At 42.5% G+C, this 16,072-nt stretch overlaps 1 protein-coding gene across 6 annotated transcripts in view; it reads left to right on the top strand.

Annotated features, from left to right (window-relative positions):
- The window catches only part of STK39 (serine/threonine kinase 39), a 452,628-nt gene extending 440,079 nt beyond the window's left edge, over positions 1-12,549 (top strand). For all 6 annotated transcript variants that reach the window (XM_056533261.1, XM_056533262.1, XM_056533265.1 and 3 more), the window contains exons 17-18: positions 4,947-5,011; positions 10,130-12,549. In XM_056533261.1, the coding sequence (XP_056389236.1) occupies positions 4,947-5,011; positions 10,130-10,204 (140 nt within the window). In that variant the 3' untranslated portion in view covers positions 10,205-12,549. The remainder of the gene's footprint in view (positions 1-4,946; positions 5,012-10,129) is intronic.
- The last annotated feature ends 3,523 nt before the right edge of the window (positions 12,550-16,072 follow it).

Genomic DNA, 16,072 nt, shown 5'->3' with positions numbered 1-16,072 from the left:
CGAAGCGTACCTGTACGCCCTGATCCCGCTAACAGGGTTTACACAGTTCTCACGAGCGGAGAAAGGGTTAAACTATTTTTTATATAAAATAATGCAATAAAAAAAAAATCATATGTGGTACTACCGTGTGCATAAATGTCCAAACTGTTAAAATATAAGGTTAGCTAAACCGCACTGTCAATGGCATACAGCCGTTGGCTGTCCGGGCATGCTGGGAGTTGTAGTTTTGCAACATCTGGAGGTCCGCAGGTTGGAGACCACTGCTATACACATTCAGTGAGATCAAGGCCTGGGCTTTGGGCTGCTCCATGCATTGTTCTTAGAACACTAAGTAGTTTTTTTTATTTTATTTAATAATACACCTTGATCTTTATAGCTTTCTTCTTTAGACCTTTATTTCGCTGTAAGGGTAGAGTCACACACGCCGTATTTTGCTGCGTATTTGCTTCTTCGTATTTTTCTACTCATTGAAGTCAATGCTTAGTAAATTACGCAGCTGATTTTGCTACCCATGACTAAGGGTAGTATTACTCGAAACGCGTAGGCTGTACGCTCTGTGTATTTGTGTACCTGATTTTATGCCTAATAAATCCTAAGAGCAACGGATCTGCTGTGCTGGACATTTTCCTTTTGTTTGCTACATTGACTTCAGTAGGTAGGAAAATACACAGCACTTGTAACCTACCCTAAGAAAGTATGATATGATGAAGAAGAAAAAAATAGTTTGTGTTTTATTGCATCAGTGATCTCTTCAATAAAATCAACTCACCAATTTCTCCAAACCCTGGTCCTCCACCATGCCTGACCCATGATTATGGATGTGGTCTATAGACTCTCTCACTGATCCAGTAAAGGATAGCCTTCTGCTACTTCCAAAGTATCAGTCCATAAATCTTTCCTTCTTCAAATATACTGTATTATTGCAATTTAACTGTCACAACAATTTATTTAGGACTAAACATAACTATATAAGAAATAAATAATTGAGCACACATGCTATAAAGTGCAAGTGCAAATGTTGGAATCATACTGTCTGCACTTGCTGGGTATCTTATTTTTGGTCCGTGCAATATGCCTTATTTTTGTGTGACGGTTAAAGGGGTACTCCGCCCCTAGACATCTTATCCCCTATTTAAAGGATAGGGGATAAGATGTCTGATCGCAGGGGTCCCGCCGCGATCCTTCCTGCACTTGTTGGTTGTTTAGAGTGTCGGGTGCAGCGCCGCAGGCTCGTGACACCACAGCCACACACCCTCAATGCAAGTCTATGGGAGGGGGTGTGACGGCCATCATGCCCCCTCCCATAGACTTGTATTGAGGTGCATGGCCAGGACGTCACGAGCCTTACGCCCCGCATCGCCAGTCATCCGGCACGAAGTGAAGTTTGCTCCGTGTACCCGATGTCTGGGGTGCATCCGGATGTCTGGGGACCCCCGCGATCAGACATCTTATCCCCTATCCTTTGAATAGGGGGATAAGAGGTCTAGGGGCGGAGTTCCCCTTTAATGCATTTTATTGAGACTTTTTTAGTTGTTTTTGTTCTTTGCTAGTATGTATTAGTAAAGATTTTATTGTAATAATTGGAGCCAGCACATTGTATCTGTGGTGCATATGTGCTATGATTATTTATGCACAGCATTAATTTGCTTGTCTTGGTATTTTCTTCCTTAGTTACAGATTCTTGAGATCTATGCTTCAGACCTGTAGTGTTTAGTTGTGTTCTTACTGTGTAAGGAGGACATAAATTATATAGCATATTCTACTCCAGGTCATGTATTTGGGTTCTTCCATAGTGAAAACATGTATTGATTGTTGATTGAGTGAAACAAATTAAATCACTTTAAACCTCAACGCATGACCCATTAGGGTTCATTGATGGCTGGATTAGGAAACGGTTCATCAGAAACTATAATAATGTGATGTTTGGTAATTCTTATGTTATTTCTATTCTTGATTCTTTCCTTCAGAATTCACAAAAAAACTAAGCAAAAAAAAAAAAAAAACAAGCAGAATTGTAGTGGACTGTTGTTGGTCCACTGAAAAACAGGAATTCAACACAAGATTCCTACATTTTTACTGTAACTTTTATAAACTTTTGACATATCTAGACATGGAAAAATTTAGAGCGCATTCGGTCTCATCCCTGAGAATCACTGCAATCCTAAATAACACCCAGGTGAATCACCCAGCAGTCCGCTTCACTTCCTTCCCAGCAGATCCGATTGATGTGCTGCATTATAGTCTATAGAGTGTATCAGTAGAATCTGGCAACTGGCCAGGGAATGAAGCGTGCTACCGAGTGCTTCACTCAGCTGTAACTCAGGATCGCTGCGGATCTCAGAGTTGAGACCCAGTGTGCTCTAAATTTTTGACACGTCTAGACAACATCTCAACATTTTAATATAAATGACAGTAACGATTAAATATCAGATGCTGTTACAGGTGAAGTCTCAAGGTTCAAAGTGTTAATTTATCTTTATACCGTAGCTAACGGCTTATATGTCCTTAAAGGGGTTATCACAAGATAGATATCCCAAGATCTCCATAAGTCTTAGAGATTTAAAGGGGTACTCTGGTGGAAAACAAGTGGAAAACAAATGTTTTAAAATAAACTGGGGCCAGAACGTTATACAGATTTGTAAATTACCTCTATTTAAAAAGCTTAATCCCTCCAGTACTTATCAGCTTCTGTGTGCTCCAGAGGAAGTTTTGTAATTTTTTCCTGTCTGAACACAGTGCTCTCTGCTGACACCTCTGGCCATGTCAGAAACTGTTCAGAGTACAAACAACCCCCATAGCAAACCTCTCCTGCTCTGGACAGTTCCTGACATGAACAGAAGTGTCAGCCGAGAGCACTGTTGTCAGACTGGAAAGAACAACTCAACTTCCTCTGGAGCATACAGCAGCTCATAATTACTGTAATTATTAAGATTATTTAATTCTCATGACTGACTGGGGGGACAGGGAGAGTGAGCCCTAAGCTGTCCATAATAACACATTCCCTGCCTACTTGCCCATCCACCCTAAATGGCGGATCGACAACCACGGTGCCGGTCTCTACCTGAACTAAAGCGCATTCGGCGTAAAAACCAATAATATACATACTTGATCACAGGCGAGAAAAGTAACGGGAAAACTACCAAACAAGCAGATATACAAGACAGAATATATACAGGCAAACAGGGCAGAATATAGTATGCTAACAAACAGTTCAAATTCAAATAAATGGCAAATATGTTTACATTAACTAGACAAGGTATGGAATGAGTAAACAGCAGAAAAGGAAATTCAGGGGTTAAACAGAAGAACTGAATGTTAAACGGGTACTCCGGTGGAAAACTTTTTTTTTTTTAAATCAGCTGGTGCCAGAAAGTTAAACAGATTTGTAAATGACTTCTATTAAAAATCTTAATCTTCTAGTACTTATTAGCTGCTGAATACTACAGAGGAAATTATTTTCTTTTTGGAACACAGAGCTCTCTGCTGACATCACGAGCACAGTGCTCTCTGCTGACACCTCTGTCCATTTTAAGAACTGTCCAGAGAAGGAGAAAATCCCCATAGCAAACATATGCTGCTCTGGACAGTTCCTAAAATGGACAGAGATGTCAGCAGAGAGCACTGTGTTCTAAAAAGAAAAGAATTTCCTCTGTAGTATTCAGCAGCTAATAAGTACTGGAAGGATTAAGATTTTTTAATAGAAGTCATTTACAAATCTGTTTAAAGGGGTATTCCGGGCGAAAACATTTTATCCCCTATCCGAAGGGGATAAGATGTCTGATCGTGGGGGGCCAGCCGCTGGGACCCCCCGCGATCTCCCTGCAGCACCCGTATTCTATGCGGGAGCTGCGTCTCCAGTTTCGGAAACCTCCTGGTTTCCGGGACTGGGGACGAGACGTTACACCACGTCCCCTCCATTCATGTCTATGGGAGGGGGCATGACGGCCATCACGCCACCTCCCATAGACATGAATGGAAGGGGAGTGGCGTGACATGTCCCCAGTCCTGGAAACCCAGAGGTTTCCGAAACTGGAGACGCAGCTCCCGCATAGAATGCGGGTGCTGCAGGGAGATCGCAGGGGGTCCCAACGGTGGGCCCCCCACAATCAGACATCTTATCCCCTATCCTTTGGATAGGGGATAAAATGTTTTTGCCTGGAATACCCCTTTAACTTTCAGGCACCAGTTGATTTAAACACCAAAATGATCAGGAACATAGGACACTGTTCACACTGGACCAAGATAACTAACATAAACATAATAAGTTCAGTGGACACAGATCAGAGTAAGCACAGAGGACACTATAGACCACTGGTAAAGCACAGAGGAAACACTAAATCAGTGATTCAAGGCAAAAGCAGAACGGACATACAATAATCCTAAAAACCGACAAATTTCCCACAGACTAAAATCTATAATAAACAGAACTATTAACCATTTTTAAAACTCAGAAATATTACAAGATAAATACAAAGTGCATGATAAAGCAAACATGGTAAGAATTTCACAAATCACCGGCAACCAGAGTGCAGCAAATCTTGGGTTTAAATAGCCGCACCCAGTAATTTACAAATCTATTTTGTGGCACCAGTTGATTTGAAAAAAAAAAAAAAATTCCCACCAGAGTACCCCTGTAATGAAGCAATAGTTTGCATTCAAAAGGGTACGCAAGACCCCTAGTCTCATGACTGGTGCAGGTTCCAGCTATGGGAACCCCGCTGATGTGACACTTTTTACATATCCTTTAGAACAGTGTTTTTCAACCAGGATGCCTCCAGATGTTGCAAAACTACAACTCTCAGCATGCCTAGACAGCCAAGGCTGGGGGGAAAACACTGTTTTAGAGAAATGCTAAGTGTCTAAGTACGGCCCCTTTACATATACATACAGCAATAATAATCACTTTTATACAACATTGTTGTTACAGTGTTTTTGTTTTCTTGCAGTTGCTGCTAATCTGCAGAAGATGATAGAGGATCAAGCAACGTATAAAACAGTAACATTTAAGTTGGTAAGTCATCAATCACACCTCTAAACACTGAGATAATAACCTCTATGTGAGGATTCTAAGAATTTATACAATATCTATCAGACTTTGGCTGTCCGGGCATGCTGGAAGTTGCTGAAGGCGCACTGGTAAGGAAACATTGCACTAGCAGCTATCCAACCGTTTCTTTAGCTCTGTCCAGGGAGTCAGGAATCAAAGCAAGAGTAGCCATTGAGGCTTGTGGATTTCATGAGACTACCCCTTAAAATGAAGCCTCTTGCCAGAGCCTCACAAGGCAGCCTAAGGCCATGTTCAGACAGATGTTTCCAAGGGGACATTCCACACATTTGAATCAATGGGACTCTGCTGCAGAGGAATGTCTGTGTGGATATTCCTGCGGTACTCCGCACGGACATTCCATCATGTGAACATAGCCTAATACTTCTATTAATTGACCCTGTCTGGGGAGCATGAAAAAGTGACTATACCTTCATATTACTTAGTAAGAACTTTGGCTCTATAAAAGGGGTATTCTGATGCGGAAAAAGGGTTTTTTAAATGAACTGGTGCCAGAAAGTTAAAGGGGTACTCCTGTCGAAAACTTTATTATTATTATTTTTTTTAATCAACTGGTGCCAGAAAGTTAAACAGATTTGTAAATTACGAAGAAAGCAGGTAAATGCCAGCGATTATGAAACTTCACCTTTATTGGAACCACGTATAATCATCGACATGGAGAGACAAACATTTAAAATTCCAGGAATCAGCGCCAAGCATGACGCGTTTCAGGTCATGTGACCTTTCATCAATGCATCTGATGAAAGGTCACATGACCTGAAACGCGTCGTGCTTGGCGCTGATTCCTGGAATTTTAAATGTTTGTCTCTCCATGTCGATGATTATACGTGGTTCCAATAAAGGTGAAGTTTCATAATCGCTGGCATTTACCTGCTTTCTTCGTATCCTTGAAGGACTTCATTGCTGTGCAGTGGCCGGGTGAGCTGACTACTCTTCTACTTTGCAGATTTGTAAATTACTTCTATTAAAAAATCTTAATCCTTCCAGTACTTATTAGCGGCTGTATACTACAGCGAAAATTATTTTCATTTTGGATTTATTTTTCTCTCTGTCCACAGTGCTCTCTGCTGACACCTCTGTTCATATCAGAAACTGTCCAGAGCAGGAGAAAATCCCCATAGCAAACATATGCTGCTCTGGACAGTTCCTAAAATGGACAGAGATGTCAGCAGAGAGCACTGTGTTCTAAAAAGAAAAGAATTTCCTCTGTAGTATTCAGCAGCTAATAAGTACTGGAAGGATTAAGATTTTTTAATAGAAGTCATTTACAAATCTGTTTAAAAGGGTATTCCGGGCGAAAACATCTTATCCCCTATCCGAAGGGGATAAGATGTCTGATCGTGGGGGGCCAGCCGCTGGGACCCCCCGCGATCTCCCTGCAGCACCCGTATTCTATGCAGGAGCTGCGTCTCCAGTTTCGGAAACCTCCTGGTTTCCGGGACTGGGGACGAGACGTTACACCACGCCCCCTCCATTCATGTCTATGGGAGGGGGCATGACGGCCATCACGCCCCCTCCCATAGACATGAATGGAGGGGGCGTGGTGTGACATGTCCCCAGTCCTGGAAACCCAGAGGTTTGGATAGGGGATAAAATGTTTTTGCCTGGAATACCCCTTTAACTTTCAGGCACCAGTTGATTTAAACACCAAAATGATCAGGAACATAGGACATGCTGCTCTGGACAGTTCCTGACATGAACAGAGGTGTCAACAGAGAGCACTGTGGACAGAGAGAAAAGAAATCCAAAAAGATAATAATTTCCTCTGTAGTATACAGCAGCTGATAAGTACTGGAAGGATTAAGATTTTTTAATAGAAGTCATTTACAAATCTGTTTAACTTTCTGGCACCAGTTTTCCACTGGAGTACACCTTTAAACAAATCTGTAAATTACTTCTATTCAAAAATCTTATTCTTTCAAGTTCTTATCAGCTGCTGTATGCTCCAGAGTAAGTTGTGTAGTTCTTTCCAATCTGACCACAGTGCTATCTGCTGCCACCTCTGTCCATGTCAGGAACTGTCCAGAGAAGAAGAGGTTTGCTATGCGGATTTGCTCCTACTCTGGGCAGTTCCTGCCATGGACAGAGGTGTCAGCAGAGAGCACTGTGGTCAGAATGGAAAGAACTACACAACTTCCTGTGCAGCATACAGCAGCTGATAAGTACTGAAAGGATTAAAGGAGTAGTCCAGTGGTGACTCAGTGGTGAACAACTTATCCCATATCTTAAGGATAGGGGATAAGTTGCAGATCGCGGGGGGTCCGACCGCTGAGGCCCCCTGCGATCTCCTGTACGGGGCCCCGACAGCCCGCGGGAAGGGGGCGTGTCGACCTCCGCATGAAGCGGCGTCCGACACGCCCCCTCAATACAACTCTATGGCAGAGCCGAAGCGCTGCCTTCGGCAATCTCCGGCTCTGCCATAGAGATGTATTGAGGGGGCGTGTCGGCCGCCGCTTCGTGCAGGGGTCGACACCCGCTATCTGGCTGGAGAGCCTGGCCCCCGTACAGAGAGATCGCAGGGGGCCCCAGCGGTTGGACCCCCCGTGATCTCAAACTTATCCCCTATCCTTAGGATAAGGGATAAGTTTTTCACCACTGGACTACCCCTTTAAGATTTTTAAATTGAAGCCATTTACAAGGCCGTGTAACTTACTGGCACCAGTTGATATCAAAATATTTGTTTTCTTCCCTTTTACTTTCCAAGAGTAAAGAAAGACACCTACTTGGCCTCTGGCAAGGTCTTCTGCTGCCATCTGTTTGTCACTTTGTCCCACAGGACTCCAGCATTTTAACTTATGATATTGCAATTTCAGACATGTAATTTACACCAGTGATCAGAAAAATGGCCAGAAACAGAATGACAAAAGCTTAGACCATTCATCTGACAATACTTCACATTATGTAACATAAACACAATACTTATTGTGCATTCTGCCTCATCCCACACAACACTTGTACTTACAGCCCAAGGAGATAGATTGAACATACATAGTCTACTGATCAGTGGTAATGTAAGTGTGACAATAGCACAAGTGCAATTAAACCTCGAACAGTATAATACATTCTCTGTGCCTGAGGCGTCCATGACTTACAGAAGGTCAGTGATTCCTACCAGAAATCCTCCGCAATGCTTACGTATTTTATTAACTTCTGCTGATTATTGCATTAAACAACACATGAGGTTTAGACTGAAGATATGATTGTCGGGGTATAATAGCATTTATTGTTATCTCAATGGCCAATGAATTCATTAGGTATAGGTCTGCATTATGTACCATAAATTTTGAAAGAAATACATGGTCGCACATCCAAGGGTACTGTCCAATCCTTGCATAAATAATGACTTACCGAATTTTTCGCCCTATAGGACGCTCCGGCCTATAAGATGCACCCAATTTTAAAGGGTACCTCTCATCAAATAAACTTTTGATATATTTTAGATTAATGAATGTTGAATAACTTTCCAATAGCATGTTAATGAAAAATATGCTTCTTTCTATTGTATTTTTCCCAATCAGTCCTGTCAGCAAGCATTTCTGACTCATGCTGGAGTCCTAAACACTTAGAGCTGCCAGCCTGCTTTGTTCACAGCCAAACAGGCTGTGAACAAAGCAGGCTGGCAGCTCTGAGTGTTCTCCTTTGTGAACAAAGCAGACTGGCAGCTCGTAGAGTTTAGGACTCCAGCATGAGTCTGAAATGCTTGCTGCCAGGACTGGTAGGGAGACCCCTAGTGGTCATTTCTTCAAAGTGGAAAATTAAATAGAAAGAAGCATATTTTTTAATAACATGCAATTGTAAAGTTATTCTGCATACATTAATCTATAATATATCAAAAGTTTTTTTGATGAGAGGTACCCTTTAAAGGAGACAAATCTAGAATACAATGTAAAGTAGAGGACAGTGATCTTCAACATGCGGACCTCCAGATGTTGCAAAACTACAATTCCTGGCATTCCCGGACAGCCGTTTGCTGTCCGGGCATGCCAGCAATTGTAGTTTTGCAACATCTGGAGGTCCGCATGTTGAAGACCACTGGTATAGGCGGTAGTACTCGCTCCGGACCCATCGCCGCTTGTCACCGCTGCCCTGGATGTCGCCCTCCATCGCTGTCGCCGCGTCCCCGGGTGTCCCCGTCGCTCTGGAACGTCTCTGCTGCCTGGTATCCTCGCTCTCCGTCGCCGCCATCACGTCGCTACGCACACCGCTCCTATTGGATGATGGGACGGCGTGCGTGACGACGTGATGACGACGAAGGAGAGCGTCGGCCATGCAGGGGATGCTGGCACGGAGCAGACACCGAGGAGGCAGGTAAGGTGCAGCCAGGTTAGTGTCACTTTCGCTTCAGACGTGGCGGTCAGCTTTGATCGCCGCGTCTGAAGGGTTAATACAGGGCATCGCCGCGATAGGACAGGGTTTTAATGTGTATTTGCCGCTACACATTTGCCGAAAAGAATGCAGCCGCTAATAAGTACTGGAAGGTATAAGAATTTTTTATAGAAGTAATTTACAAATCTGTTTTAACTTTCTGGCACCAATTGATTTAAAAAAAATTAAGTTTTCCACCGGAGTTATACAGTATCAAAAAACTTAAAATAAGTGTAAAATTGCTTCATGCCATTGTCAACACACTGCGTTCATGCAGAGACCCGTGGCGCCTGGCGGGAGATTGCATGGGGTCCCATTGGTCGCCCTCCCTGCACTCTGACACTAATACCTTATGGATCAGGGATACGGGCGTGATGTTACGAGGGGCAACCCTGAACACGGAAGCCCGCACACAGCATTCGGAACAATAAACTTCCGGACGCTGGGGAGCGGAGCTTCCGACACAGGGCAGCAGAGTACCCCTTTAAGTCCAGATCTTAGGTCTTTAACACAGCTACTAGAATGTGACTGTAGTGGGTCTGTCTGAAGGTGCCCCTTTTGACCTCTGGGTATTCCTATACATCTGACTTGTGGACACTGTCAACTTTTTGTGTACTTTCGAATGTGTTATAGTTGACCTAATAATGGAATTGATTTGAGTTGTCATCTGATTTATGTTTGTCTCTTTTCTTCTCGTAGGCGTCCGGTTGTGATGCGACAGAAATTCCCGATGAAGTCAAGCTGATTGGTTTCGCCCAGTTAAGCATCACTTGATTAAGTGCAATTTGGCCCCTTCCAGATTACCATCCTTTTTTGGCTATTCTAGGAGGAGAAAGTAAAAAAAGGGGATAAAATAGTAACATAAAATGATTTCCTTCAAATCTAGAAATTCACGATGTTCACAAGATGAAATCACGACTGTAATCGCTGCTGCTACCCAAAAAGAGAATAACCAAGGCCACCGAGCAATCAAACTTACCATCTCCCTGTACAAAGCAAGAAAGGAACAAAACACATTTTAAAGATAACAGCTCTATTTATTGGTTACGTGTCATTTTCTACAGGATGTCTATGGCGCCTCTCACTGTATATTCTATATTTTGATTGTATGTTGATTAATGTTGATTAATAAGACTGCCTATTTTCTGTATTATTTTAAAACTAATATTCCAGAAAAAGAAAAAAACATAAAGAAAAAAAAAAAAAAAAGAAAAAACCTTAAAACAAAAAAAAAAGATTTATTAGCCAAACTTGAATCCCAGTTGTATAAAGGACTGTGAAGTTTATTTTCATATATTTATGGATTGCACACCCAGTAGATACTTGGTTATGTTGTTATGCTTATTGCAGCTAAACTATTGTATAATCTTCATGTCTGAAATGTCAATGTAGGGGGGTGGGGTCTGCAGATTTGAAAAAAAAATGGCTGACTTCTTGAAAAAAAAGTGCCACGCCTGCACAAAGCTGCAAAACCGGGCAGCTGGGGTACTTTTTCAAGACAAAAACTCCTATGATTTTCCAGTCCTTTTAAACTCCTTTAAAGGGGTTCTTCGGGAAGTCAACTCATGTCCTCACCACAGGACAAATGTCTGATGGCGGGGGTCTGACTGCGTGGACTCGCCAGCTACTCCCCTGTCCTCAAAGCACTCTGGTCCCCACCTCAGAGACATGTGGGTGTGACTGCCTGAAGACGGGACCCCCGTGACTGAGATGTAACCCCAATCACCATCTGAGTCGGGGCCCCGTGCCTGAGACTTAACCGCCATGTTGGACTACTCAGCCAATCATCAACTGAGATGGGACCCTTTTGACTAAGACGGAACCCCTGTGTCAGCCCATTCAGCCAATTACCTGTTGAGATCGGCATTGCGTGACTGAGACGGAACCCCTTTGATGGCCAGTAACTGCATAAGAAGGACCCCTGTCTCAGCCAGTGATTGTGGTCGTCTCGTCTCCGAGGGGGGGCATAGTGCTCCAAGGACGGGTGAGTTGCTTGGCCCCTTACAGTAGATCGCAGGGGCTCCCAGCAGCCAGATCCCCCAGGATCAGACACTTTTCCCCTATCCTGTTGATCAGGCATAAGTTGACTTCCCCGGAGCTCCCCTTTTAGTCTCTAGTCCGACATCAGCTTGAATTGTAGGCAATTTGAATGCGACAAACTAGATTTTACTATTCCCCTTATATTGGCGAAGTACGTGCTTCAAACTATAGGATATCCTGATATTATGGTCTAGTACTGAATGTAGACATAGTCCGCATGCACGTGCTGAATTGGTGTGCTGCAGAGTTCCTACTGCTCAATATCACCGCCATATGGTGCCATCATACAGCACCATGTTACAGATTATTTCTGTGATACAATATATAATAGAAAAAGCTACCATTTGGTATCTGTTAGGTTCAAATTAAATTCAACAGAAAAAAACAGTATGCCTCAATATTTTGTTTTTGGAAAACTACTTGATAGTTTCATACTAATAATTATGTACACACTGTAGATTCGGAAGGGCCAGGATATCCTTGACAGTGGACTAGTGCTCAGTAGAGTAGTCTTCATGAACGTCCGGGTCTGTTGGTGTAATGCATTGCACCCATTGCTCCTTAGGTAGTAGCCCATATATACAAAGCTGTGCTAAGCATGTGACACATATAAGGTGCCTTATCTCTTAGCACTGCCTGGTAAATATGAGTTGGAGTGTCTACAAGGGCACAATGCACATGGTAGGTGCCTAGAAGACATTGCAGCTTGAGAATGTGCCCAGAGCTGCCTTACTGGATCCTTTATTGCAAATATTAGAGTTTTTCTAAGTGATCACTCAGGAGCAGAAAATCACAGATATTATGGGGTTATAAACAGCCATAATGATCACCCAATATCTTTTGCACTAGCGTTAGCCTAAAGCAGTGTTTTCCAATCAGTGTATCACTAGCGGTTACAAAACTACAGCTCCTAACATGCACAGAGTTGTAGGTTTGCAACCGCTGGAGGGACTCTGGTTGGGAAACACTGACCTATAGGGTCTAAAAAAGAGAAAAATGGGAACATGGTCTAAAGAGGGTACAGATGCGTTAACCTTTTCTTGTACTTTAATTATGTTGTCAATATAGATTTACATATAGATAGTAGGGATGTAAGAAAAAATCGATTCTCGCGATAATCGCGATTTTTCATTTGCCGATACAGAATCGATTCAAAATATTTTTGAATCGATTCTTTTAGGGATGTGGAATTTTTAATAAAACGCACTTTTCTTACCTGCCAACGAGCCCGCGGAGCTCCGGTACAGGTGTTGGGTCCCCGGGCTGTATTCTTCTTACTTCCTGTTAGTCCGGCACGTCACATGGAGCTTCAGCCTATCACCGGCCGCAGCGATGTCCCGCCTCCGCTGGTGATAGGCTGAAGCTCCATGTGACGTGCCGGACTAACAGGAAGTAAGAAGAATACAGCCCGGGGACCGAACACCTGTACCGGAGTGTACCGGAGCTCCGCGGGCTCGTTGGCAGGTAAGAGAAAGTGTGTTTTATTTTATTTTGCAGCACCGGAGTACTAGATCGCCGCTGTCAAAGCTGACAGCGGCGTCTATTGGGATCTATGAATGCTCCCAGGTGGGCGATATATCGCGATGTATCGTCACCTAGACGGTATCGCGATATATCGCGATATATCGAATCGCCACACTGGTATCGCGATTCGAATCGAATCGCCAAATTCTTGGCGATTCACACCCCTAATAGATAGTTTATAGATAATAATATATAAAAGTTGTAAAACGAGTATCACTGCACTAAAAACACTTTGCAGGCCCGTGCACCGGGAAGGTCATTTTAATGCTTTGCCATACCGAGAATCATCTGGCTGGCAGGTCATGAAATATTCAAAATGTTTAGTTGATTGGGAATTTTGCGGAAAATGCTGGCTGAGGTTCCGCAAAAACATGGTCTGCCGATGCTAGGACCGCTCGGAAATGCATTTCAAAGCAGATTGACATGTTCATTCTTTTGGCAACATCTGCTGTGGAAATCCCATTGTGTACACAGTGCAGCAGAATCCCATTCCCATTGAAGCCACTGGGACTCTGCTGCAAAGGAATTTCCGAGTGGAATTGTTCTGCTCAAAAATGTAGATGTGTGAACATGGCCTAAAAGGGAACAATGGTGACATTAAGAGGTTATACTCCCCATATTCCTTAATGAAAAATGTATGGAAGTTTGAAGCAACTGTGTCCAAGCCCAGGGATGGGGGAGGGAAGAGGCGTGCATGCTGCAGCTCAGCCTGGCCTCTACAACTCTTGAGCAAAGAAGTAAAACATGATTTTACAACTTTACAAACAGCCATCAGCTAAGAGACTAACAGTTTAGGTTGTATTATCCCAGATTGCACTAAGCCCTGGTATATGCCTAGGTTTCCCTGGTGAGGTCTCTTGAAGTTCTCATAAAGATTGGCATGGTTACCATCTATATGTATGTGATAGTAGCTTTTATTTTGGTGTCCTTGCCAGCACTTTCCACCCCTTCATTGGTGCAGGGAGTATTTTCTTATTATTTTAGCTTTGAGGAGGGTAGATGAGATCACAGTTCGAAAGAGAATGGGAAATATTCAAAACTGACTTTTTTGTGCATATTGCGCCAGATTTGGTAAAAATTTGTGAAAGACACAATTTGAAAAGAATCTTGCCTTCCTCACACCATGTAAGATAATTTTTCTAAGGGGTGTGGCCTTTTAAAAAGCAAATGTTAAAAATTTTTGAAAGTCTGCAACCAAAAATTTTTGTCTTTAAAGGAGTACTCCGGCTAAAAACATCTTATCCCCTATCCGACGGATAGGGGATAAAATGTCTGATTGCATGGGTCCCGCCGCTGGGGATCCCCGTGATCTCCGGCGTGGCACCCCGGTCATCCGTTTATAGAGCGAATCGCGGCACCCCGGTCATCCGTGCATGGAGCGAACTCCTTTGGATAGGGGATAAGATGTTTTTCGCTCGAGTACCCTTTAATTAAAACCCCCATAAGTGCTGTAGACTAAGCACACAATGTAAACTGCACCAGATTTTAAAACAGCCTGAGATACTTTCTTAAACTCTTATCTTAGTCCCCCAATGTCCCAAATTTTCTAAAACTGCCTAATTCTTAAATTGTGTCTAAAACTTAGACTAAGAATGTGACAGATTTATTAAACAGCATTCTTAGATTATCTAGTCTAAATTTAGACCAACTGTTAGGCCTAAACTGCCTAAAACCTTGCCCCAGAATTCTCCATAGTGATGCATCGTAAGCCACGCCCTTTTGACGGAAACCATGCAGATTTTACCGAGGCCGCACCCCTTTTTTAGGACATTGAAGAAAAGGGTCTTAAACTTTAATGTGGAACATGTCATGCAAGTCATGTTTTTTAGCGCATGATGCACTTGCAATAGGAAATCAGCTTTACTGTCTTGCTGCTGAATTTATAAATCCAGCCCATAAAATGATTTCATTTCTAGTTTATTTTACACTAAATGTAGACTAAAACTTAACATTTATCAAATACCTTATAAAAAAAAACAGGCCAAATACAAATGTGCACCAAAGCCCAACGGTGTTGTCCGTTTTTTTGAGGATATTTATAAGGTATTTAATAAATGTTAAGTTTAAGTCTGCATTCAGTATATGGTTTTGTTGGTAGACTTTTTGATATCATGTTTTGTGATTCTAATTTATAGTTCATTAGCTTATTCATGAGTAAAGTCCAAATGGCAACTAGCTAACAAAATCCCTATTGTCTTTGCTGTACTTTGTTATAGTGCCTTGCACCAAAAAATACTCTGCAGAGATTTCCAAATATAAAATTAAAATGAATTTTCTAAATATCTGTTCTATTTTAGTTTGTGTGGGCAAGCTAATGCTAGTGTTCCCAGCAGGTATACAGATGAAGCCTCCCTAGGAGATGATGCTATATTTTTCATATTTTTCTTAGGCTATATATAGACATTCCAGTTAGAATTTTTCCAAAAAGTTTGAAAACTTTTTATATTTTTGATCAGCCTAGGATCGTTTCAAAACAGCTATATTGGGCTTATGACTATGCCTACGATAGATCTGTGATGAGTATGTTTAAAGGGGTACTCGGTTGGAAACATCTTATCCCCTCTCCAAAGGATAGACATGAAAGATTGAAACAGCTTAGGCTGCCTTCTTGCAAAAGTTCTCAAGACCCTTTTGTCCTTTACGAATGGACATGATGAGCATGGTGGGACTCCCAGAAAAATGGTGGGACTCCAATGAAGGTCTTTGTGGGAGTCCCACCATTTTTCTCCTACAAGCCATGAGCAGCGTGGTCAAACAAGAACGGGGGCTACCCTGTCATACCTACAGATGCCTGAATTAATACGAGAACAGGACTTCTTTTAAGGAAAGCTGGTTGGACAATTTAGTCTTTAAAACCACCCCTTACTGCCGTGATGATAAGGATTCCTATAGTGTCTTCGGTATTGTTTTTGCACAACCAAAAATTCAGCCTTTTTTTTTTTTGTATGGAAATAAACCTTGAACAGGCATCGGGGCATTCTTTACCACTTCTTTTTTGTATTCATGCCTCTCATTCATGGAAAATATGCAGGACGTCACTTGCTTGCTGAAATCTCAGGTGTGTCCATAAGCGATGAT

Source organism: Hyla sarda, chromosome 8, assembly GCF_029499605.1.
Source record: "Hyla sarda isolate aHylSar1 chromosome 8, aHylSar1.hap1, whole genome shotgun sequence".
NCBI lineage: Eukaryota > Metazoa > Chordata > Amphibia > Anura > Hylidae > Hyla > Hyla sarda.
This window is presented reverse-complemented; position numbering and strand designations above follow the sequence as displayed.